General features: G+C 41.4%; 1 protein-coding gene across 2 annotated transcripts; it reads left to right on the forward strand.

Moving 5' to 3' along the window:
- Positions 1–5,343: 5,343 nt before the first annotated feature.
- On the forward strand, positions 5,344–22,331 carry stox1 (storkhead box 1). 2 transcript variants are annotated; one of them, XM_087802117.1, is made up of 5 exons: positions 5,344–5,674; positions 5,721–6,255; positions 18,398–18,550; positions 18,616–21,052; positions 22,084–22,331. In XM_087802117.1, the coding sequence occupies exons 2-5, from the start codon at positions 5,931–5,933 to the stop codon at positions 22,235–22,237; spliced, it is 3,069 nt and encodes a 1,022-aa protein (XP_087658243.1). In that variant the 5' UTR covers positions 5,344–5,674; positions 5,721–5,930; the 3' UTR covers positions 22,238–22,331. The 2 variants fall into 2 exon arrangements, with proteins under 2 accessions (XP_087658243.1, XP_087658242.1); XM_087802116.1 differs by having other exon boundaries at positions 5,344–6,255.
- Positions 22,332–22,949: the final 618 nt, after the last annotated feature.

Here is a 22,949-nt window from a genome sequence, read left to right on the forward strand (position 1 = left end):
AGAGGAACGGTGCTAACACTGTTCCCTGGGGGACCCCTACACTGCACAGTACAGTCCTCGAAACACCATCCCGGGTCCTCACGAACTGTGGACGGTTGGTGAGGTAGTCCACAATCCAGTCCGTGAGGTGAGTGTCCGCTCCAGACAGCTCCAGCTTGTCCCTCAGGATGTTTGACCTGATGGTATTGAAAGCACTGCTTAGATCCAGGAAAAGGATCCTCACAGTGCTTCCAGGCGACTCCAGGTGAGAAAGTGCTCGGTGGAGAAGGAAGATGATGGCGTCCTCCACGCCGATGTCAGGTTGGTAGGCAAACTCAAGACCTTCCCAGACCAGCTGAGAATCATCGTCTCTCCAGCGTGTCCTCGGTCTCCCTCTGTGCCTCCCACATGTGGGACCTGTCCAAGCCACATAAACTGACCCCTTGGTTTCACGCAAAAATCCTGAGAAATCTCATGTCCACCGCTTGTGCCCGCCATCCTTTTCTTCGGGTCACTTCCCACAGTGAGGGCTGACCAATCAGTATAAACAGATCAGGGCATCATCTGCAAAAATAAATATTTGGAACCAAAATTAGCTGCAAAATCAAGTTCAGTTCAGTTTATTTCAGCTGTGCTTTGACATGTCGGTGTCTTTAATGTGATCTTAACTTGCACACACCAGTAAAACTGTGGGAAACTCCTCAAATGGGAACACAAGCGTCTCCCTAACAAAACAGTGTTTTGTCTCGAAGCGGTGTTTGATTGGAGGGAGTGGGGGGCTGCACCTGTGAACAAAAGATAAGACCTGAGCAACTTGACTCTCACATCAGCTCAAAGTGCAGCTGTAGACTTTCTCTCACGTGGTTGTGATCTCCCGGTGCCCGGGGGGGTCTTTGGAGTGTGTGTGTGGCAGATCAAGACGTGGGTGTCGACCATCTCTCAGCGCAGCGTAACGGTCCACCGAGTGATAAAAGTCCCAAAAGTCTGTCCTTCCTCTGTTTCCCATTGTCGAAGTGTCTCCGAGAGATGGATGGAAATGGAAACCAGCCCTCCTCCGGGTCTGTAAGTGCTTCACTCCCATCTTCAGACGTATTAAAACAGCATCGCTGCATTATAACCTCCACTTTAGCAATCATGTTTTATTGCAGCGCTGCTATCATTACGTTCGTCTGGCTTCCTCCAGACGAGTCCAGGAGGTTCAAACACACTGATTTGTGCTGCGCGGCGTTCCGACGTTACCGTCTTGAATGTCAATACACGCCATAAACACGGAACACAAACCAGCCTGCTCTTGACTTTGATCTGCGCTGCCACAAGGACTCGTGGAAGTGTAATTACAGAGTGATGCCGGGACAAGTTCACTCAGGCATCAAGAGCCAATAAGTTGATGATGGATTTTTGGATTTTCATCAACAGCAAATCTTTTCATGAGCTCAGGCCTTTGAAGTTCGTCTTCTGAGATTTATTGTAGACACGATTATTGTCGTCTTGTGATTCCATTTTTTTCTATGACATCTTTTTTCTTTCCCTCCTTTAATCTTAACCCCCCCACCCCCCTCCCAATTTTAAGACCTAGAAGCTTCCCGGTCCTCACTTGAGACTGTTTCTGTTTATCCTAATCCAGGTCAGGTGGTGTTTATATACATTCTGGGTCAATTCCACAAGTACCTGTCCAGTTTAGTACCTGCCACAGACGACTCACCAAACACCCTTAAACGATCCCAAGTATGTATTTTGACTACATTTTTCTTCTTCTTTCAACATTTCCCACCAGGGGTCCACACAGCTCCTTCACCTGATGCCTTCATTTAGAACATCCATGGACCTCAAGTAGTCTCCCCTGCTACTGGTCCACATGTCTCGAATGGCTCGTCTGGAGAAGTTGGAAGATAAAGTGAGGCCGGACAGTTAGGACGTGCACAGAGGTGACACAGTGACTTTTCCACCATTTTCGTCTTAACCCTTCCCTTCTTTACCCGAATCTACCCAATGTGTGTTGCATTTCCACCAGCTCTGCACGTCGAAGAAGATACTAGTTTTAAAACCTGTTCCGCTCTGGTTCCAAACAAGCCCGCCGGCTGCTGTGATTGGTCAAAGAGTGACTCCTAACACAAGAAACCATCCTCTTAAAAAAAAGTAGTTCCCATTGACTGAGCAGCAAGAACACTGTTGCCTCCAAATCCTGACGCTGGAGCTCTTGGAGGTACCAGGTCATATATGTAGACGATCCTGGATCCACGGATACACGGAGAACACAGGTGTGGTTTTGAAGAGTGGTCAAGAAAGGTGAAGGTAGATGAGGCTAAGAAGCTACGGGATAAAAGATAAAGTAGTTTATGCTCAACAGTTGTCCAGTTTGCCCGCAACGACCTCCCTGGTTACCCCCGTACTGGCACTTATACTGTCAACTGTAATACCAGTTAGGATTGATTTACCATAAAATAAGCCTTGTCCGTTCTACATCGTCCAGTATGTGGTGAGAAGACAGTCATACAGGAGTCCAGTCATGTTAGTGTCCAGCATATCCCAGCATTTTTAACCAGTGGAACCGAACCATTGTCTTCTTTGTGGCTTCCAGTGGAAATCCAGTTTTCCTTCAGGTTGATTATTAAGATTGTTCCGTGCCAAGCTAGCATCTTGTGCTCTTTCAACAATCAGTGGCTCCTCGTTCCTTTTTTCCCAGTGTAATCTTGGGAATATTGAATATGGAAAACATTCTCCTACAGGGCACAGATGAAAGATGAAGTTATTAATGACTTGTCCTCTCAACGACACACCAAAGACGAATGACTCATCCAGGACTCGGCTGTGTAAGTGGAAGCATGTGTGCGTGTGTAACATTAGGGTTGTGTATATACATGAATTAGTGTCTTTATGAATGAGGTTTCAGCGCAAACGAACAAAGGCTGGAAATATTTTGCGGTCATAAGTACAAAGAAAGTCAGATCAGTTGATGATTTTATAACATATTTTTAAATGTCTAAAACAGACCCTTCAACTTGTGTTTTTGGTCATAACAACACAGATTTTAAGATGTGTGGGCCACAAAAAAATGCTGTTTTTATGAATGTAGCCCCCGGGCCATGGGTTTAACACAGGCTTAGGTTCTATAATAAATGGTCAAATAAATGTTTATTTTTAAAACTCCATATGTGTCCAACATGTAAGGCATTTATTTACTCAATCTTTAATATTTTAAATACATTATATTTTTATATTCATTCATGTATGTGATTTTTTTTAAGTGAAGCTCGTTTAATGTTTTCAATATTCTATAGATCAACATGTAAGGCCCGGGGGCCAAATCTGGCCTGACATTAGGTGGCCCGACTGGAAGTTTGGCTTAAAATCAAATAGTTGTCAAAAGTGATACAGAGACTTTAGATAAAGAACATGAAGATAATCAAGATACATTAGACCTTAAAGATTAAAAGATAATGTCAAAATTCCTGTTTGGTAAACATCAATTTTGTTGGGTGTTTTGGATTTAACTAACAGAGTTTGAGCCCTTGTCTATGTGGCCCCACATGAGGGACAAATACAACCACAAAACTGAGCAGTTAATTCAATATTTCAATGGTTATTTAATTATTTTATTACTGTTTCAACTCAACATGTAACTTGTTAATCCTTTTGTTGTCTCTTGGTCAAGCTAGCTTCCAGAAATACAAATGCAGTGGTGGAGGTCGTTCACTTTGACCCAAGGAAAGGTCAAGACTACACCGAGACAAACACAAGGGTCTCAGAAAATAAAGGAAAAAACCTGGACGAATAAAAATGTCTTGAGATGTTTATGTATTCATTTTCATTTTTGGTCCCATCATGACTCCTGGCCCCGCCGTTCATGTGTCCCCTGATGAAATTGAAAACGTCCCTATGATGCATCAGGAGGTTGTTACTTCTTTACAAGCACGCGAAACGAAGCAGTCCTGAGACTCGTGAAAGCTTGAGTCACTGTTGTTCATCTGGAGGCCGATAACGGAGTCTAGTTCCTGTCCGGAGTCCAAACTGTTTCCTGCGTTTGTTCCACTCATGTTGAGAAGTCTTGCTGGCGATGGTTGGTTCCTTCAATCACGGTCCCCCCCCGAGCTCCCAGCACATGACTCTTCCTGATGAATTCTTTTCATGTACAGAGGAAACACAATATCCGGTTTTAATGCTAACCAACGGGGCCCCTGAGGGGCCGCGGGTGCTGCTGAGGTGATATACGAGGTGAGTCAGTAGTAGCTTACAGGATCTGAGGAGCTTCACTGGATCAACCAGACCAGTTAATGCTGCCACCAGGAGGTCAAGGTCACTAAAGGTGGGCTGGGGGGGGGGGCTTGACAGGACTTCATCAGGAACTGGAGGAACCAAAAATAATGAGTGCACTCACTGATATTCTATGTTTCCATGAGTGTTTTTCAAGATAAAACCACATTTCAAAAGGTTACTTCTCAATGTACAGCTTTACAGACATATTTCGGGCTCTGAGGTCTGTGGATCAGAATCTACTGATGGTTCCTTAACACGGTTCAGGACCAGAGGAGAGAAATCCTTCCAGGCTGTTGCTCCTAAGCTTTGGAACGATCTTCCTCTCTCTTTGCGCTTGATGGATCTACTGACTCCTTTAAGAAACATCTTAAGACGTTTTTATTTGTTCAGGCTTTTCCTTGATTTTCTGGAACTCCTGTTGTGTTATCAGCTTTATCTTGATCTTTAAAATATATACTTTATTGAATATTGATTGTTTAAGCGCTTTGTGACCCTGGTCTGGAAAAGCGCTATACAAATAAAAATTACTTACTTACTTTTATTAAATCCCCCCCGCCTTCTTTTTGCTTGTCTTATTCTTTGTCCTTCTTTCCCCTTTTCTCTCCTTCTTCCCCTCTTTTCTCTTTATTTTTCTTCTTCTCTTCCATGTTCTTTCCATTTCCCTTTTCTTCCTTTGTTTTTCTTTTCCTTCTTTTACATTTTCCTTTTTATTTTTTTATTTCACTTTCCCCTTTCTTCTTATTCCTTTTTCTTCTTTTTTCTTTTCTTTGTCTTTTGCCTTTTTCTTTTCCTTCTTTTTCATTGTCTTTTCCTTTTTATATTTAGTTTCCATATTCTTCATATTTCTCAGCTCTATGCATCCTCCCCTCCTTTTTTTGCGTATTCATTGTCTTATTCTTTGTCCTTCTCTCCTTCTTTCCCTTTTTCTTCTTTTCTCTCCTCCTTTCCCCTTTTCTTTTCTCTATTTTTTTCTTCTTCTCTTCCATGTTCTTTTCATTTCCCTTTTCTTCCTTTGTTTTTCTTTTTCATTTTCTTCTTTATTTCACTTTTTATTTTTTTATTTTACTTTCCTTTTTCTTCTTTTTTATTTTCTCCGTCTTTTGCCTTTTTATTTTTTTTATTTTACTTTCCCTTTTCTTCTTTACCTTTTTCTTCTTTTGGATTTTCTTCGTCTTTTGCCTTTTTATTTTCCTTCTTTTTCATTGTCTTTTCCTTTTTATATTTAGTTTCCATATCCTTCATATTGCTCAGTCTTTTCTTTTACTCCTTTTTTCCCCACAATTTTCCTATTTATGCTTTTTATTTTTGCAGCTCTCCTCTCCCACTCGCTTTTATTAATATTCTTCTTCTAATTGATATTATTATTGTTGCCACTAATTGAAACTAGAGGTGCCTGAGTGTGTGTGTGTATGTGTGTGTGTGTGTGTGTGGGTGTGTGGGGGTGTGTGTGTGTGTGTGTGTGTGTGTGTGTGTGTGTGTGTGTGTAGGGGGATCACCTGCCGGTGGGAGGTCCACCTGTGAGTCCGGGCAACAGTCACTCCGCCCCCGCAGCTCCGTCACTCCAGCGTGGAAGCTCCTCTGCAGACTGACCGGATGAAGCCTGGATCACCGCAGCAACAGTCGCTGAAGTATCGCAGCAGCGGGTCCAGGTCTAGCATGACTTCACGCTCGTAGAAGGACCAACAAAGAGGCGCAACATGTCGCACCAGCAGCGGCTCCTCGTCCAGCTCTCCGCCGCCTCCCTCGCGCTCGTCTTCGGCAGAGACCAGGAGAGTTCTCCCGCTGACGGCGGATCCGCGCTCGCGACCGGGCAGGAGATATTCGCCGATTTCAAGGCTCAAAACTCGCGCAGTTTCTGGAATAAACGACTCGTCAAGGCCGTGTCCGAGGTTCACTTCCAGGGCTGGATGGAGAATCTGGTGCTTTTCGTCCAAGGGAACGCGAACCAGCTGGAGGTTCTGAGGGAAGCGTGGATGCGGAGAGCGCTCAGGTCGCCGCGGGGTCTCCTCCTCAAGGCTGTGGGTGAGTCCTGGGGGTCCATGACGTGTGGGGGTCCTTCAATGCTCAGGGTTCAGTGTATGAGCCAGAGACCACTTAGTCAGTCTGATTTACTGCCAACTTGATTATAAAACAAACACAAACAATATTAAATAAATAACGATAAAGTTCAATTTTTTTTTTTATGAGGATTTCCGATTAACTCAGTTTATTGTTTGTGTTTATGTTCAAACATCGGTCAACAATCTAAAGATGGAAAATGAATTAAAATAAAATTGTGAAATCCATATTAAAGTGACTTGAATACATGTGTATATACATATATATATATATATATATATATATATATATATATATATATATGATAGTCACTAAGACTTGACACAAAGAGCTTCATGATGTTGTCATGTGTCAAACCTGAGGTTGAAACTCTACCTGATGCCTTTTATTTGCTCTTGAAATTGTTTCCTACTTTAAAAATAACAACACTGGTGGAGCAGAATTATTCTTGATAATTGTAGGCTGAATTTGGAATGATTCAATTTAGAAAAAGCTAGAAAATCTGAAAGTCTTCCATCAGTTGATGAAGGAAAATCTAAATGTTCACTGTGTAATGCATTTTTCACGTCCATTTTTGATTGTCATGATGATAGGCATGACATTGTACTTACAAAAAAAAACGTTGTTATTAGGCAGGTTATGTTTTCTTCTCTGTGCATCACTAGGGTGTAAAGAATATAGATACACTTGAATATCCCAATGATATTCATCGATATTGAACCACACTTTATACATTTCCTTTGGCTTTCAAATCATGTTTTACTCTTATCATAGTTCTTCTATGGTTATATATTTAAATAAAGTGTGTAAAAATGATTAGATTTTTAAAACGTTAATTAACATGCAAATATTCAAAGCATTTGTTAATTTTTTTGTGTTGCAATTAAACTTCCGGACACTAGATGGCAGAGGTCACTACGTCCTCGGCGGCTTAAGGAACAATGAAATTCTGCAAGATAGCTGCGATGACTGAGGACGAGAGGATAGAGTGACAGCTTTTAAAGCTGATGTATGGACATATTTTGGTTTCAAAACAAATGAAAGCAGTTATGATTTTGTCAAGAGTCATGTGGTCTGTAAATTCTGCAACACCAGAGTCAAGTACTCGACAATACTACAAATGTATCCTTGTTCATACAGTATCATGATATAACGTATTAGCATATGGCAAAGACAGACCGGTTTACACTTGTTTGAAGGTTCCGCGATCTTATAAGAACGCTGAATACAACTGAGACGAGATGAAAAGTACTTACAAAATTTTGCGTTAGTAAAGGGGGTAGAAAGAGATGAGTGACTGGATCACTCGCGTTAGAGTAGCACTCATAAGTTAGTATTACTTCAGTGTATTTACTGAGGCGCACTAAGTCAACGCGCCAGCAAGACGCGTGGCCATAGCAACCTAGCCTAGCGAGCTACATTTCACAGCTCACAGACAGACGAGACGTAAACAACAATGAGACAAAGAAGTACAAATTGACGACTTTTACAGAACTGATTGGTCAAAGTGCGCATTTAAAAAATGCTTGATTTATACAATGAAAAATTATAAATGCATATCAAACGAGCCAAAATTGCGATATCGATATTTTTCTGATAAATCGTGCAGCCCTAGTATAATAATAATATATATAATAAATAATAGTATAGTATATTTCAAAGGTTTAACGTAAGATCCTTCTATCATAAAAGTCTGTATCTCTGGATATAGAATTACAGCAAATATTAACCTTAACTTTAACTTAAATATTAACTTCAGTTGATGTTTTCAACATGGCGGCCACTATGCTACTTACTCCGTCTAATGAATGACTGTTGATGGTCGTGATGTGCTTTTTTTATATGGTAGCCATTAGCACCATGTTTAAGCGGTGGCATCATTGAGAACATTTTTGGGGTTTAAAGACCGTTAAGATAAGTCGTGTTGATGTTTGTTATTCACGCTCTGTGGCTGAAGCGGCTCGTCCTCGCCACACTCGTCTGTCTGAGGATTACCTGCTGACTTAATATCAGCTCGTCAGGTTGAGCAAAGTACAGACAATTAAAGCCAGGAATGTGGAGGGAGGCCAGAGACCACACAGTGGGCGAGCCGGGAGGGCGTCGAGGCGTCCTGCTGTCAGACGCTTAACCTTTTGTGAAGTGTTTTCAAACCTTACTCTACCTCCCTATCAACGTATTATGTTTGACCTGCCAATACATTATGACCACCTTCCTTGTCTGCTGCTTCCCATTAACAGAGGAGATGATTGAACTTTTTTTGTTCTTTTGGGTACTTATGGTTTACCGAGGTCTCCTGGTCGAAACCAGCGTCTCAAGTTTGACACGTGTGCTCTAAATCTCTTCACCAGAGGTGGAAATTCCGACATCTGTCTTTCACCACGAAAATGAATAAAGATCAATCGCTCTATCTTCCACACAGATTCCCAACCTGAAGACATTTTTATTTAATTTGAGTCCAACATTCTTGAATTCAGAGGATCTCGTCCTCATCCTCTCCAGTTAATAATCAGCTGTGATACATCGGCAGTAGACGTCTGGTGATAGAATATACTATATTGATATTAAACAGCACTGTATTGATTTTGTTCGTTGATCACAGTTCTTTTGCAGTTAATATTTCAATAAACTCTAAAATATTTCTATTTTTTAATAACATTTAACAGGCAAATATTAAGGATGTTCATTTTTGTGTTGCAATTACAATTCCATCAGCTAGATGGGAGCAGTCAATACGTGCAGCTTAAGGAACAATTAAATCCTGTCGATTACTGAGGACGAGAGGATACAGTGAACTCCGGCAGCTTTTAAAGCAGATGTTTGGACACATTTTGGTTTCAAAACAAATAAAGGCAGTTACGACTTCGTCAAGAGTCATGTGGTCTGTAAATTCTGCAACACCAGAGTCAAGTACTCGACAATACTACAAATATATTCTTGTTCCTACAGTATCGTGATACGTATCGTATCGCCAGATTCTTGCCACTCACTGTCTCATGTGACCTTGTGTCGCCCTCCAGAACACGGCTATTAGAATAAAAAAAGGGCTTGGCGGGTCTGCCGGTTGTTTTACGACCATCTCGACAGTCGGTCTCCGCGTTACTGGCTGTTCGCCGCCAGAATTAACGGCCGGCGAGGACGCGAAGATGGATCTTGGCAACGTCCGGATCTAGAAAGTCGGATGATTTAAAGCGCCGAATTCTAAAGAGCCGTAAATTCTTCCGCGGGTCAGAAGTGGGTCACGAAGAACTTGAGGTTGTTGAGGTAATTGAAGGAGCATGACCAGATGCTGAAACATGCGTGTGTCATGGGTTCATCTTCTGTGGACTCACCACTTCCACAAGTGAGCTCTATTGTCCTCCTGGAGCGAGCTTGATCTCTCGCTTAACTCGAACGTCTGCAGGACATTTTAAACTCATATTCCTCCACTCTGAGCCGAGCTCACTTCACCAAACCTGTTCTCCTTCACAAACCTCTCACCCTTGCATGAACGAATATTATTATATATTCATAATATTTTCAGCATCAGAATGTATTCATTGTCAAAGTGTAACAACAGCACTGTACCATGAAGTGAAGTTTAAATCTTTCTAATGTAATTTACTATGAATGTTGCTGTGAGGGCTGAAAGAAAGAAGAGATTAAGAAAAAGAGCCTCAATATAGAGGGAGAACAAAAAACTTGAAAAAGGAGAAAAATATTTTTTTCAGCTAGTTAAAGAGTAATTACAAACGCATGAAAGATCATATATTCTCTTCATAATAATAAAGAATAGCTATTTTGGTTCATTGTTGCAGTGCATCATGGGAAGTTGGAGTGTTTATTGAGTTATTATGGTGAAGAAAAGTCAAGTTTAAAGATGTAGATCCATCTTTTCATCCGGAATATAAAAAACTTTTTTTTAAATCATCTTAAAAGGTGACAAAACTATTTTCCCGCCTCAGGCCTGATTCTTCAAAAACACTTTGATGCTATTTATTGTTTCCAAAAGAACCTGATCAGACTGGAGCCGTTTCTCATCTTCAGCTGAAACACCTGGACCTGCACGTTTGTTTGTCTTCAGAAGCAAACTGACCTCAGTCGGCTTGTTAGCAGGAGGGTTTCGACCTCCGACCCGAGCCGCGGAGTCAAGACAGGGAGGGCCATTTACAGGCTGTGGGGCCCGGCGGGGGGGTGTCATGGTTAATAAGGGAACATCTGGAAGAGTTATGACCATTAGTGGAAAGACTTTGAGACCCGGACAAAATACCCGCATGAAAGGAGACACTTTGTGTGAAAGACTTTCAAGTGGGACGTGGACGGACACAAGCGAGGCTGTGAGCCGCGCAGGAAATGATCTCAGGAGCAAAGCAAGCATTTTAGGAATGCTACGTTAGTCGCCGCTGCTAATTGACTTCAAGAATCAAACTTGGGTGTGGAGATGAAAGACGGGGTGTTTATTTGAGTGAGAGATAGTTCAGGTCCACGGTCATTACACGTTCTCTAAATGTTTCAGCCGAGGAGATGAACAACAATGAGGAGACTCTGAATTATGCAGACACCGCTTCAGTTTCAGCCTCATTAGTGCGGAGGCTGAAACTGAGGAGAGGTTTTCTCTTTTAGTTGCTGCTCTGTTCAAATGTGTCCACAGCCATGAGTGTTTCTAAATATAAAAGATGTCAAAGTATATCGGAGACATCAGCATATTGAATGGTCTAATTTAGCATTTAAAAGACATTTAAAAAGAGACTTATTATTAATAAATAATTGAATTAAATCATATCCATATTGAACGGTTTCATTCGTTTTTTGTTGAATAATTGAGTTTAAAAAAGACACATTCACTTTGTTTGAGTTAAATGTTCAGAATTAATGTTTTTATTTGTAGCCTTTTAAATTCAATATAAAAATGTTGGTATAATAGTGCCATCTTACCAGACTAATCCAATCGAGCACTGAGACACTGACTTGATCTAAACCTTTAATTCACGCCAAACTGTAAAACTACCGGTAGTTGCAAATGGCTGATGTCTTACCGCTGCTTTGAAATCCTTTATGATGAATTGTTACGCCCGTGCTACTACGTGGTCACATGATCACCTGTGCATCATATGATTGGCTGACAGTAACTCTGTGGATGCACTATTATATCAACATTTCATATGGAATTAAAACAGCTATGAACTTAATAATATCTAAAGATTTATTTTTCATTATTGGATTTAGAATATCAAAATCAATGTAAGAAAATGTAAAATAAATAAAAATCAATTATTTGTGTAAACTTCAAATTATTTAAAAATGTAACTTAAGAAAATTTTAACCTTCAAAATGTTACATTTAACCGTTCAATATTCTGATGACATTGATATAGTTCCATATAAAGGGATTGAAAGTTTTCATTAAATTACATCACTGGTTAAACCTTACGTAGACTATACTTCGGAGCAAACTAGGGTTTTATTCACTTCATCCCAGTTTTGGGTAAAAGTGGACTCATTACGTTAAGGCTTCTCATACGTGTCATGAGACTGTGTCATGTGATTTAAAATGTCCTCTTGATGTATCGCAAAGCTCTCCAGACACAACTCGCTGTTTTTATACATTTACCTTTTTATTGAGATAATGAGGAACTTTAAATTCAATTTTGAATGATTATTTTATCTCAAGCCCTAAGTGGTGTCAAACTCATGGCCCGGGGGGGAAATCTGGTCTGTAAAGTCATTTTATACAGGTTGTCTCAAAGACAGAAAAGACAGGAAGTTGGTCCCTGGCGTCAATCATGTGGGTCGACCCACATGTCATCCTGCACATGAGTCAGACTGGAGCAATGCCAACACAAGCAACAAGAGTCTGTGTTGGGCCCACTTGAGTTCCACCCGGAGATTCCTCCTCTTCAAGCTGCAGAGAGTCTTTGGAGCAGTAAAAACTAAAACTACTAAAAAAAACCTCCTGATATTAAAGTCATGTTGAAGTGATGAATCATGTTGATGGTATCGTCTTGTAAACCTGTCAAATTGAAAGACTTCGACAAGGACTTGTGAATCTCACAAGTGTGTGGAGACGAAAACGTGTCTTTCACTGTATGTTGTGAGCAAATACCGAGCTGTCTCCGGGTCACCTGGGAGACATCATCTCTCCTGTGGTTTCCTGGATCTGCACCTGGGCCTCCTCCCATCTGGACATGTCGTTTCCTGAGCTGGATTTCTTTCTGCTTCGAGTCTCTCCGAGATGATATGAGAAAATATATTTTTGAGCCACGTTGGTTGTTTCTTCCTCCTCCACATGCTTGTTACGTGTGAGATGCAATTTCTTTTTTCTCCGGTGGTTTGATCAAATTTGCTGTGAGCAGACTTGGACATTGTGCGACCCCAGGGTTAGGGTTAAATCTCGTGTCATTTTTACTTTTATTTGGGGACAACAGATTTAGAGAAAGATTACTTTGACAGTCTTAATGTTACACAGTTGTTTAAAAAATAAACGTTTTTGGGATTAGTTCATGAAGCAGGTCACAGGCTAGAAGATGCATTCCTTTGACTGCTCTACCTTTTTAAAAGGTTTTAAAAAAGACTCAGAGAAGCGTCATTGGCTCATTACACTTTTTGGTTTCTGCCACAGACGGTTTCCGAGCAACCGGAGCAAACAAGTCGGACCCAAACTTTTGTCCAACACACTTAAACTCTCAGTCGGGATAGTTTCTTTGTTTGATTAACTGTTTATAGTTCCCACACGCATGCCACAAATGAAGGAGTTGAACCATCCATTTGTTTATAAGTATCAAACAATATTTTCATTTAATTGCTGACCAACTTTATCATACTTTGGACGATATGAGGCCCGTTAACCTTGATTGTGACAACAAGATAATCGACTTTTGATCGTTTTTTGATCTGATAATAATGATTCATTCTTTTACTCAGGTTTGCTTTTGTTAACTCAAGTTTAATGTAAGGACACGATTAAGACTTAAGTCGTTCTTATTTTCTCGCTCAACTAGCCAAACACTTCAAAATTAAACTTTATTGACAAGTGTCTGACTGACAATCGCAGGAGATTGATTTCTTTGCAAAGCTCTTTCTGAGCGAAAAGTCAAAATACAAACTTTTATCACAATGTCACATGTTTCAACTCTTGCTGTTGTAAATGAGTAACATCCATGGATCAGGTGCAAACATTAATTATTTATCTATTTTTTTAAAAGGGCAACAAATGAGATTTTATTGTCCACGGATCAATAAAGTCGTCTGAGTTTCTGATGTTCTACTGCAACATTGAAGACATGTGTGTCAGGCTGAGGTTGTTGCTTCATGTTGTAATTGTTCTTTTGGCTGCTTTTATTGGACCATTAGACTGAAACTATCTCTCAACTGTGTGGTTCAGGAGACCCTTGTAAAGTTTTTAAGAGTTTCTCACACACATGCACACACACACAACAACTAATAGTTTAAATTCAAGTTGTATCTTCACTAAAGCTTGTTAACAGGATTCTAAAATCGACTACTAATGTCTGGACTTGGTCATCATCATATTTTTTACCTCTAACTTGAATGAACGTTTGAAGATTCTGATCTTTTTTCGGGGAAAAATGTCCCAAGGCTTTGGTCGGTCGCTGAGGAAAAGGCTTCTCTCAGATTTGTGCTGATCTCAAGTCGACGGTGAATGTGAGCAGTGTGTGCTTAATGAGGGAGACAAGATTAGCCTGTTAGCTCGGCGCAGCCAGAGGAGATTAGACGATAGCTGCGGGAGATAAGAGGCTGTGTGTGTGTCTGTGTCTGTGTCTGTGTCTGTGTGTGTCTGTGTTGATATGTGTGTGTTTGTGCATGTGTGTGTGTGTGTTTGAGCGTTCAAACACACACACTCACACACATACACGCACACACACAGAGTCCGGAATGACACACAGGCGCCTTGATGTTTCTGTCAGATTTCATCTGATAGTTTAAGGGTCAAAGGTCAAGGCAGGGATGTCTATGGCGGTTGTGTAACGCCCAACATAACTAATGCTACACCTGACACTGATGTTCTCACCTGCACATCACAACGTCTCTGAATCTAAGAAGAACCTTAATTTAACCAATAGATCTCAGCAGTTTTTTGTTTCTAGCCGGTCTCTGTGGTTTTTGTCAACAAATTCCAGTTTAAATCTGTGTGTTTTAAATAAGGTAAGGGACAGAGATGATGGATGTCAACAGTAACATCTTAGTATATCCTCATATCAACATGAACATTAATCTACTTTGATTTTGAGACAACCTTTGAGCAGGCCACATAAAATGAATAGGTGAGCCAGATGTGGCTTCTAGACCATGAGTACTTAGATATATAGACACTTTATTTATCTCCCAGAGAGCAGCATCCCTGAAATACACCTATCAATGTCAGCAAGAGACTCAATTTTACATGGTTAAAATTAACATTTTGAATGGTGAAACTTCGATAACTTGTTCTATTTTTATTTTAAATAAACATAATTTTTGACTATTTTAATCAATATAAAAATGTTAGTATAATGGTTTAGTAGAAGTATAAGATCAATTAGCTCAGTACTGAGTAGTTTTGTCTGGTCTCACTATTATAGCAACATTTTATTGTATTTAATAGAATAAAAATGTAATATTACATTTAGAATATACATTTTTGAAAACATTTTATACAATTATTCAATAAAAACTGATTGCATGCTTTTTAAAAAACAATCAAATTTCAGTAAAGTCATTCAACATATGATTTACTTCTAATCTCTGTCGCACATGAACCAAAGAGATTCTCGTAACTTTGGTCCTGTTGCTCTCGAGTTGTGTTGCCATGACGACGCCAAAAGGTTTATTGTCGTCAGTCTGGTCTTGAATTACACAAACACAGAAGTTTTGCTCCCCGAGGAGGAAAGGCGCACCTCACACTAATCCTCGACTCGGCCTTCCAGGACATTCCCACCTTGATTCTAGTGTCACTTTTCCTGTTTCAGGATCAGGTTGTTTTATAGAAACTTGTTTTCTGACCTGATTTACTTCAGAGTGTGACGTTGCAGGTGTTTTCATTTTGATTTACTCCCTTTTTTGCCAATGACAGCAGTTGTAAGTGGTTGCCACGGCAACAGACGACCACACATTCCAGCTGGAAGTTTAGAGCGACGGGACGCGAACCCATTCACAGCCCAGGGAGACACTATTGAGGCTGAGGTTTAGTCGGATCAATGTCTCTGTCCAGGCTGGGGGAGTAAGATGTGTTTCTTTACAATCCCTGTGTGTCGCTGGATCAATGTCACGGAGCAGGACCACCTTCTGGAAGCTTAAGTGGGCTTTAGTGTTCATTAGAGAACATTTCCTTCAGCGTTTAAGGGAGTAAGACTTAAAAATAGAGACGTTAAAAATATGTTCATTGATGACCAGTGATTCATTCTTCTGTTGAAAGTTTAATAAACGTCTTCATCTCGTGTTCACATTTGGCTGTGTTTCCTGTTTGTGTGTGTGTTAGTATCCGGCATGTACGTGTATGTGTGCACGGTATGTATTTGAATGTATGTATGTGCATTTTAGAAAGTGCAATTTTTGTGTTGATGTGCGGTGTGTATGTGTCTGTACATGTATGCATTTGTGTGTGCCCGCATGCATGTCTGTGTGTGTTTGTGTGCATGAATGTGTAGGTGGGAGGTTTTGGGAGGTAGTTCATGAATGTGTGTGTGTTTACTGTGATTGTGTGTATGGTTTGTATGTGTGTTCCCTGTGTGTGTCTTTTTGTTTCCAGTGTTTTTGTGTGTGTCTGTATGTTTGAGTTTATGTGTACATTTGTGTCTTGTGTGTGCATGGTGTGTATGTATTTGGTGTTCGTGGATTTGTTCAAAAGCTTGTGTTTTTTTGTGTGTGTCTGTGTCTGTTCATGTGTTGTGTGTCTCTGCATGTGTGTGTGTCTGTGCATTTTCATGTGGTGTGTGTCTCTGCAGGTGTGTGTGTCTGTGCGTGTGTTGTGTGTTGTGTGTCTCTGCAGGTGTGTGTGTCTGTGCATATGTGTGTTCCGTCACTCACCACTAGGGCACCTTTTGATTAGTTGTTTATTTTCCTTGTCAGGATGTAAGTGGTTCAAGTGTTGCAGCTGTAAATGTTTAGCTAACGTCAAGTGTGAGTGCTGTTGTGTTTTTCTTGAACACTCTGGACTCATACACACTCATACACACACACACCACATGTTCAGGCTTCGTGCGCAACACGCACCTTTCTCTGCAAAGCTTGGGAATCCCATCGTTGATGAAGGTTGTAGGTGAAGCTTGGTGACCTTCAAGCATGTCAAGGTCATGAGATGTAGCTGATTAACTAACTTTAATTTTCCACTTCTGTGGCTCGTCGAGGTTCATGTGAGTCGTCTTGAGCAGATGATAATCATTCACCGGCTGTAGGGTCTGCTTCCCGTCTGAGCCTCGAGCTGATTCTAAACATCGTTCTGTCCCTTTGTCATTATCTATGTTACTAAATAACTCAAGACTGTCTTCAATGAAGTGAAATCATATTGATCTGTGTGTTCTTTTGCATTAAAATAAAACGGTAATACAATATTGTTTAGTTAATTTAAAGTTTTGGTTGATTCATACACGTTATATAGATTTGTGTCTGAATTTCCTTCACCAATCATGATGGGTTTTCTGTAGCTAGCACCTTAGCATAGCTGCATTATCATTCAAGTGACTCCTGTTGAACTAAAAGTGACTCACACACTTAAAATAAACATTTAGCCTTAACATATTTATATATAAGGTACATTACATGAAAATCTAGGACTTGCTTTACTATTCTTTTATATTAGTAAGCTACTTGCATAATTTAAGCTCAGCTAGCTTGCTACTTTAGCATGTACGGTAGCTCATAGAAAAGTTGAAACGTAAGACATTTTAGAGGACTCTGATTAACATGAGAAATTCACAAATATGTCCGACTTATTCTTTTATTTAATGTATCATATGAGGAACTACTATAGTTGCTAGCTTGTAGCATTTTAGCTAGGTATTTAAGCTAATGCTGTTGTTTAAATAGTAAAATATATGTTGACGATACACAATTTCTCACTACTAATTTAGTTTTATACTTATTTATTTCAGAAGTTTTCAAAGTATGGAACAAACTTGTGTTTACACCTGATATTAGTTTTGCACTTTTATACAATTAATTAGGGGCATTGAAACTATATTAATGTGAACTAATGTGAGAGACTTGTAGGAAAAGGTAAAAGGTCTCATCCTTATGTTTTAACCAGAAGATGCTTTGACATCTGTATTAGATCACATTTATGACTGAAGGCTTTAACAACTGGAATTCAGATACTAACTTGCCCACTTTCTCACGAGAGTCAAGAATCCATTTATTGGTGAGAAAGGAGCTGTAGAATTTTTCCGGGTTCTTCATGTGGATCCAGCTCTGACCCTGGTCGTCTCGTCACACTCACATGTGCTTTGCCTAACACCTCACTAGCTCCATGGATCTTGGATATCCTGCCAGAGCGTATTTGGACTGGAGCTGAATGTGTTTTCATGATTAGTTTTCTCTGGGTGAAAATCTTTTCCTTCTCTTGGATGGTGTGGCGGGATGTTCTGGGAATTCCTCCTGTGCCTTAATAGAAGCTTGTTTTAACAATTTCCAACCCCTTTGACTTGTGTCTAATGGGCTCCCACAGTTTGTTTATACATCACAGGAATGCCGTCTGCCACCAGATCTGGGCCGACTCATGCGGTTTTGATGTGGGATTCCACTTATGGAACTCTTTTTATACATTTTATGAAGACAATATGTGTCCGCCGGTGTCTCTGTGTTCGCTCAGCAAAGTGTTTTCCTGTGGGAAATTGTCGGCTATTTAACCTGAGCGACGCAGAGGACTGGATATTCGATCCACCAGGCAGGGAGAGCTGTGGTCATCCGTGTGGGGGTTAATGTAATCCTGCGGTCTGTCTCACAACTTATGGAATTTCCAAAGCAGCCAGGCATGGTTAATGTTACTTGCATAAACAGACCGACATAGTCGTGATTTAGAAAGTGTGGCCACAATTGGAATTTTAAACTTTCAGATATTTGAGGTCCTTCTCCCTTCACCCAGGTGTGTTGATGTGGACCCAGCCGAGCCTTTACAAGATTCTGTCTGTGTATTCCAGGTGACCTGTCCCCTCTCCAGATGGCCCCCGTCACACAGTCCCAGTTCATTCCTCTGGCCGAAGTGCTGTGCTCCGTCATCTCAGACATGAACACCTCTCAAATCACTGTAAACCAGGAAGCTCTTATAAACTACATGAGCAAAGCACATCCAGGTATTTGTGGAACATTCCCATTGATTCGAAGACTACTCTGAACTGCTTTGTATCTCTGTCTACAGGTATAACCATCCCGACTCAGGACATCCTCTACAGCGCTCTGGGCACCCTCATAAAAGAACGCAAGATTTACCACACAGGCGAAGGCTACTTCATCGTCACTCCTCAGACCTATTTCATCACTAACAACGTGGTCCGAGAGAAAAGTTGGTGGACCACTGGCTCGTCAGATGACCCTCCTTCCCCTCCTCCAATTACGTACCTCTTGAGCAATGACGCCTGTGTTGAGAGCATACAGATGCCTCCAGTCGCCCATTGCAAATCTTGTAGCTGCTTTAGTCTTCCGGCTCTAACCTCCACCAACCTCACGCCCATCGAACCTCCGTCCACTGTCCCTGAGCAGCATTCTGTTACCGTTTCTGTCAGCGAATGCACCGGGAAGAGCTTAAAGTGGCCTCGACCACTAGACCACAAGCCCACAGTGCAACATCAGTCTACCTCCACGGCTGCGGATCAAGCCAGTGAGATCAGCAAAACAACGGTCACTTCTAACGCCACGCAACGCAAAGAGAGCAAGCCTGGGAGGAAGTTCGGTTTGAGTTTGTTTTGGAGGAACGGCGGTAAAAAGGAGAAGCCCAAGAAGGAATACGCATCTTTCTCAGGTCAGTTCCCCCCTGAGGAGTGGCCAGTACGGGATGAGGACGACCTCAATAACCTACCTCGTGACCTGGAGCACGCCATCATCAAACGTATCAATCCCGAACTGACGGTGGATAACCTGACACGCCACACGGTTCTAATGAAGAAGCTAGAGGAGAGGCGGGATCGAGGCTTGGAGAGGGCTCTTGAAAGGCCTCTGGACAAAGATGACAAATGTGTGGACAAGGGCATGTCTACTGAGATTCTGACCGTTTCAAAAGTGAAGCATCATCACTCTGCTAAAGCGGCAAGAAGGTTGGCTCAGAAATCCTCTCGCAGCAAGAGAAGGGCGCACTCCTCTCGAGAAAAGCAAAGGGAACGGGTGAAAAATAAGGTTTCCGTATGTCCAGATGAATATCCAGAGGGAGAGGATCTGATTCCAACTCGGCTCAGAGTGGAAATCCCAGTAGATGAACCAGATCAAACGGAGGGAGGCGAGGCTTTAGAGGGGAAATCTCTTTATAAGAAACGTATTGAAAACCCTTTCCAGCCCCATGCGAACAATGAGTCGGCAGAAACGGCCATCCATGCAACCGTGAACAGAGAGAACCGAACGCGAGAAGTTAAGGAAGGCAAGCCGTCTGGGTCTGGACGAAAAGACCGAACAAGTCATCGCTCCAAGTCATGGGATCCACATCGGGCCAAATTAATTCCAAGTGCGGAAAAATCACCTACAGCGGAGGATAATATCATCTCGGAGAAAGATTTGACCGCTGAGCTACCACCAAATACATCGCACAACAGTGACTTAATGCCAGACTACAGCCTAGCGTATCCACAGAGCTGCACACTCCGCATCGAAGACAAGGTGCGACACCACAAAGAGGGAAGTGGGAGGGAAAAGTGGAAAGTCGAAACTGAGGGGTTGTCGCAAAAAGCTGATGGCCGAAATAAAGAAGAGCTTTTAAGATCGCAAATGTGTGACGACAAGGACTCCTTTCAACCTTCACGTCTGTACGAGCCATGCCTGGAACGCAAACACTCCATGAAAGTCACATCGGTTGATATTCAGAGATTGAATGATTTACCTCATCAGGGTTTTGCCACCAATCAGAACACAAGAGAAGTCAGGGACCCCACCAGGCTACAGAGTAAAGGGGGGACTAGCAGTAGAGACATTCACGATGTGACGGATGCTGATGGTTTCGTGGAAGATGACTCCAGGCTCTACCAAAAAGGAGATGATGGAGAAGACGAGGATACCTGCAGCTCTCTCTACCTGAACGAGGAGGATCTTGACGATGCTCAAGCCTTTTATAAAAGTCGATGCAAACCAGGCGTGAACTACCAGTCCTACAACTCTCAGGCTCAGAGGCCCAGCAGTCAGGTTTACATCTGCAGCACGTATCCATCGCACGCTTCCCTGGACAGCACTCGCAGCTCTCAGCCAGGCAAAGCATCTTATCACCCTTCCCGACCCGGCGGAACCAGTTGGAGATCTGACCCAGAAAGGTCTGCCTCACCATCCTACTCCAACTCCACTAAGGTGCAAGAAACCTTTGCTCTTGAGGAGTCCAGCATCGACTGGGAATGCCCAGAAGTGGCCGGCAGTAGCATCTTCGACTACTGTCAGACCAGTGAAATAGACTCTGACGCAGAGACCGTCCGCAAGTCCACAGATGATGGCGGAAGTGTGTCAGCCCAGTGGGCCGGTGAGCTAGACCTGAGACCAGCAGAGGGTTTAGCGGAAAGACAGAATGCACTGCCTCAAGAGACTGGGGGTGGAACCACAGGGCCACAGAAAGTAGAACTAGGAGAGAACAAGAGCGTCACAGGAGACAGTGGGATAGACTCTCCTCGGTAAGTTTCTTCTGATGACAATAAAGATGACACCCCATCATGGCTATAGAAATTAGAGATATAACAGACCAGTTTAATGTTGGCATTATATTCATCATAGACACACCCGCAAAAAAGCCAACGTTGTAGAACTTAAAATATAGCTCACCATAACGCTGAATAAGCAAGAATCATAGGCTGGTTTTGCTCCAACAATATGTTTCATGTAAAGTTAGTTTCAATTATTTTCACTAGTTTACAGGTTAATTATTTTGAGCAAGCTTGACTAAAACGTGTTAAGGGTCACAGACTAATGTTACTTTCCTTTCCTTTCGGACAGTTCTCTCTCTCTATGTGGCAGCTAACAAATACCTCAGGGAATTTTAACACTGCTCTAAAATACACATGTCAAATACTAAGCCCAGGGTCATTTAATAAAAGTTCATGTTGGTATGGTGACCTATAGGGATGTCGGTGTTTAAGATAAGGAGCATAGATTTCGGAGGTCAAGCATCATACAAAGTTAAACTGATGTTGAAGGAATTAGATGGTGTTAATACATGTCAGGTCTTGCCAGAGCAATGAAAAATTGGGAATATCTTGCTTTTCCTGGAATATTTTGTCAGTGGTCCCGTCAGTTAGTCGTAACATGACACAACCTTCCTGTCATGTTATAACAAATGGATGAATTGATCTTTTTGTGCATCAATAATTTACTAACAGGACTGGAAGGTACAGTTTTCCTTCTGGGTTCAGGTTCCTTCCATGATGTTCTTGAGGGTAAAGAAAACAAACATGCGGCCAGGTGGAAAGTCTCCTCCACTTTCAAAGAAACACAAAAAGCTGAAAAAACAACCTTTAACGAAGGATTTATTTTCACAGCAGGGAGCCATTTTCAGAATCAAGCGTAATTGCTGCAGCACTTAAAATCTCATGTTTTAATCAGAGAGGAAAAGATAACTTTTTTTGGACTTGAACTCAAAGTGAGGACAGCTTCAAGTTCACACATGTATCCAGAATAAACCTCACGTCAGTCTCCGTCTGCCTTACAGGACACAAGTCAGCCTGGCCTCGAGCAACACCGTCCTCCTGGAGGGACTGAAGAGACGAGGCTTTCTGAATAACCTGGAGAAGCTGCACTCAAAGGGCAGCAACATCCGACCACAGAGCTCGCTGTTGCAGCTCACGCCTGTCCTGAACGTGTAGCTTTATCTATGAGGACGTCCAGTTTACCCAGCTCATCCTCGGATGTACAGATTCTCTTGTTTAATACCGATACTGACTTTATCTGTAGTGAAATGTTGCCTTGATCTAGAACAAAATCCCTTTTTGTCACTTTTCATGTAGTTCAAAATAAAATGCTGAACACAAAATTGTTTATTATCTTGAATTGTTTTTAGTTGCGTCTTTCACTTATGCTTTTATAGTAAAGAAATAAATAATTGCTGATTCTATTATTAATCTGATTTTCATTCAGAAGTAACAAAAGCGTCAGTTAAACAGTTGACATGGTCAATAGTAGCTTAAAATGCAGTAATGTAGGGCGGGACTATTTTCTAAAATACACGCATATAGTACAGTGTGTTCCATACAAAACAATTGTCTCGAATTAAACAACAAAGCCTTTTTTCATTTTTTTTGTTAAAAATTAATTCCATAAAATCAAAACATAGAAAAACAGAATTTAAGTGTTTACACATTTCACTGGACACACAAGTCTTGAATGAAGTCTTCTCCAGCTTGTTACACCTTACAGTCATGAACAATAACACCTGTTCCAGTACAATAACACACCAGCTGCTTTGACTAGAAATGTTTCTCACCAGAAGAAAGGAGGACAAACATGCACAAACATCCCACATTCCGTGATAAGAAGGAAATACTGAGGTACTGCGTTGCGGTCGTTAGAAATAAAATG

The sequence above is a fragment of the Callionymus lyra genome, chromosome 11, assembly GCF_982586985.1.
Source record: "Callionymus lyra chromosome 11, fCalLyr1.hap1.1, whole genome shotgun sequence".
In the NCBI taxonomy this organism is placed as follows: domain Eukaryota; kingdom Metazoa; phylum Chordata; class Actinopteri; order Syngnathiformes; family Callionymidae; genus Callionymus; species Callionymus lyra.

Coding starts and splice junctions, on each gene's coding strand:
- stox1 (XM_087802116.1), top strand. CDS start 5,931: ATGTCGCACCAGCAGCGGCTCCTCGTCCAGCTCTCCGCCGCCTCCCTC. Junction 6,256..18,397: donor TCTCCTCCTCAAGGCTGTGG/GTGAGTCCTGGG, acceptor TGTGTATTCCAG/GTGACCTGTCCCCTCTCCAG. Junction 18,551..18,615: donor CATGAGCAAAGCACATCCAG/GTATTTGTGGAA, acceptor CTCTGTCTACAG/GTATAACCATCCCGACTCAG.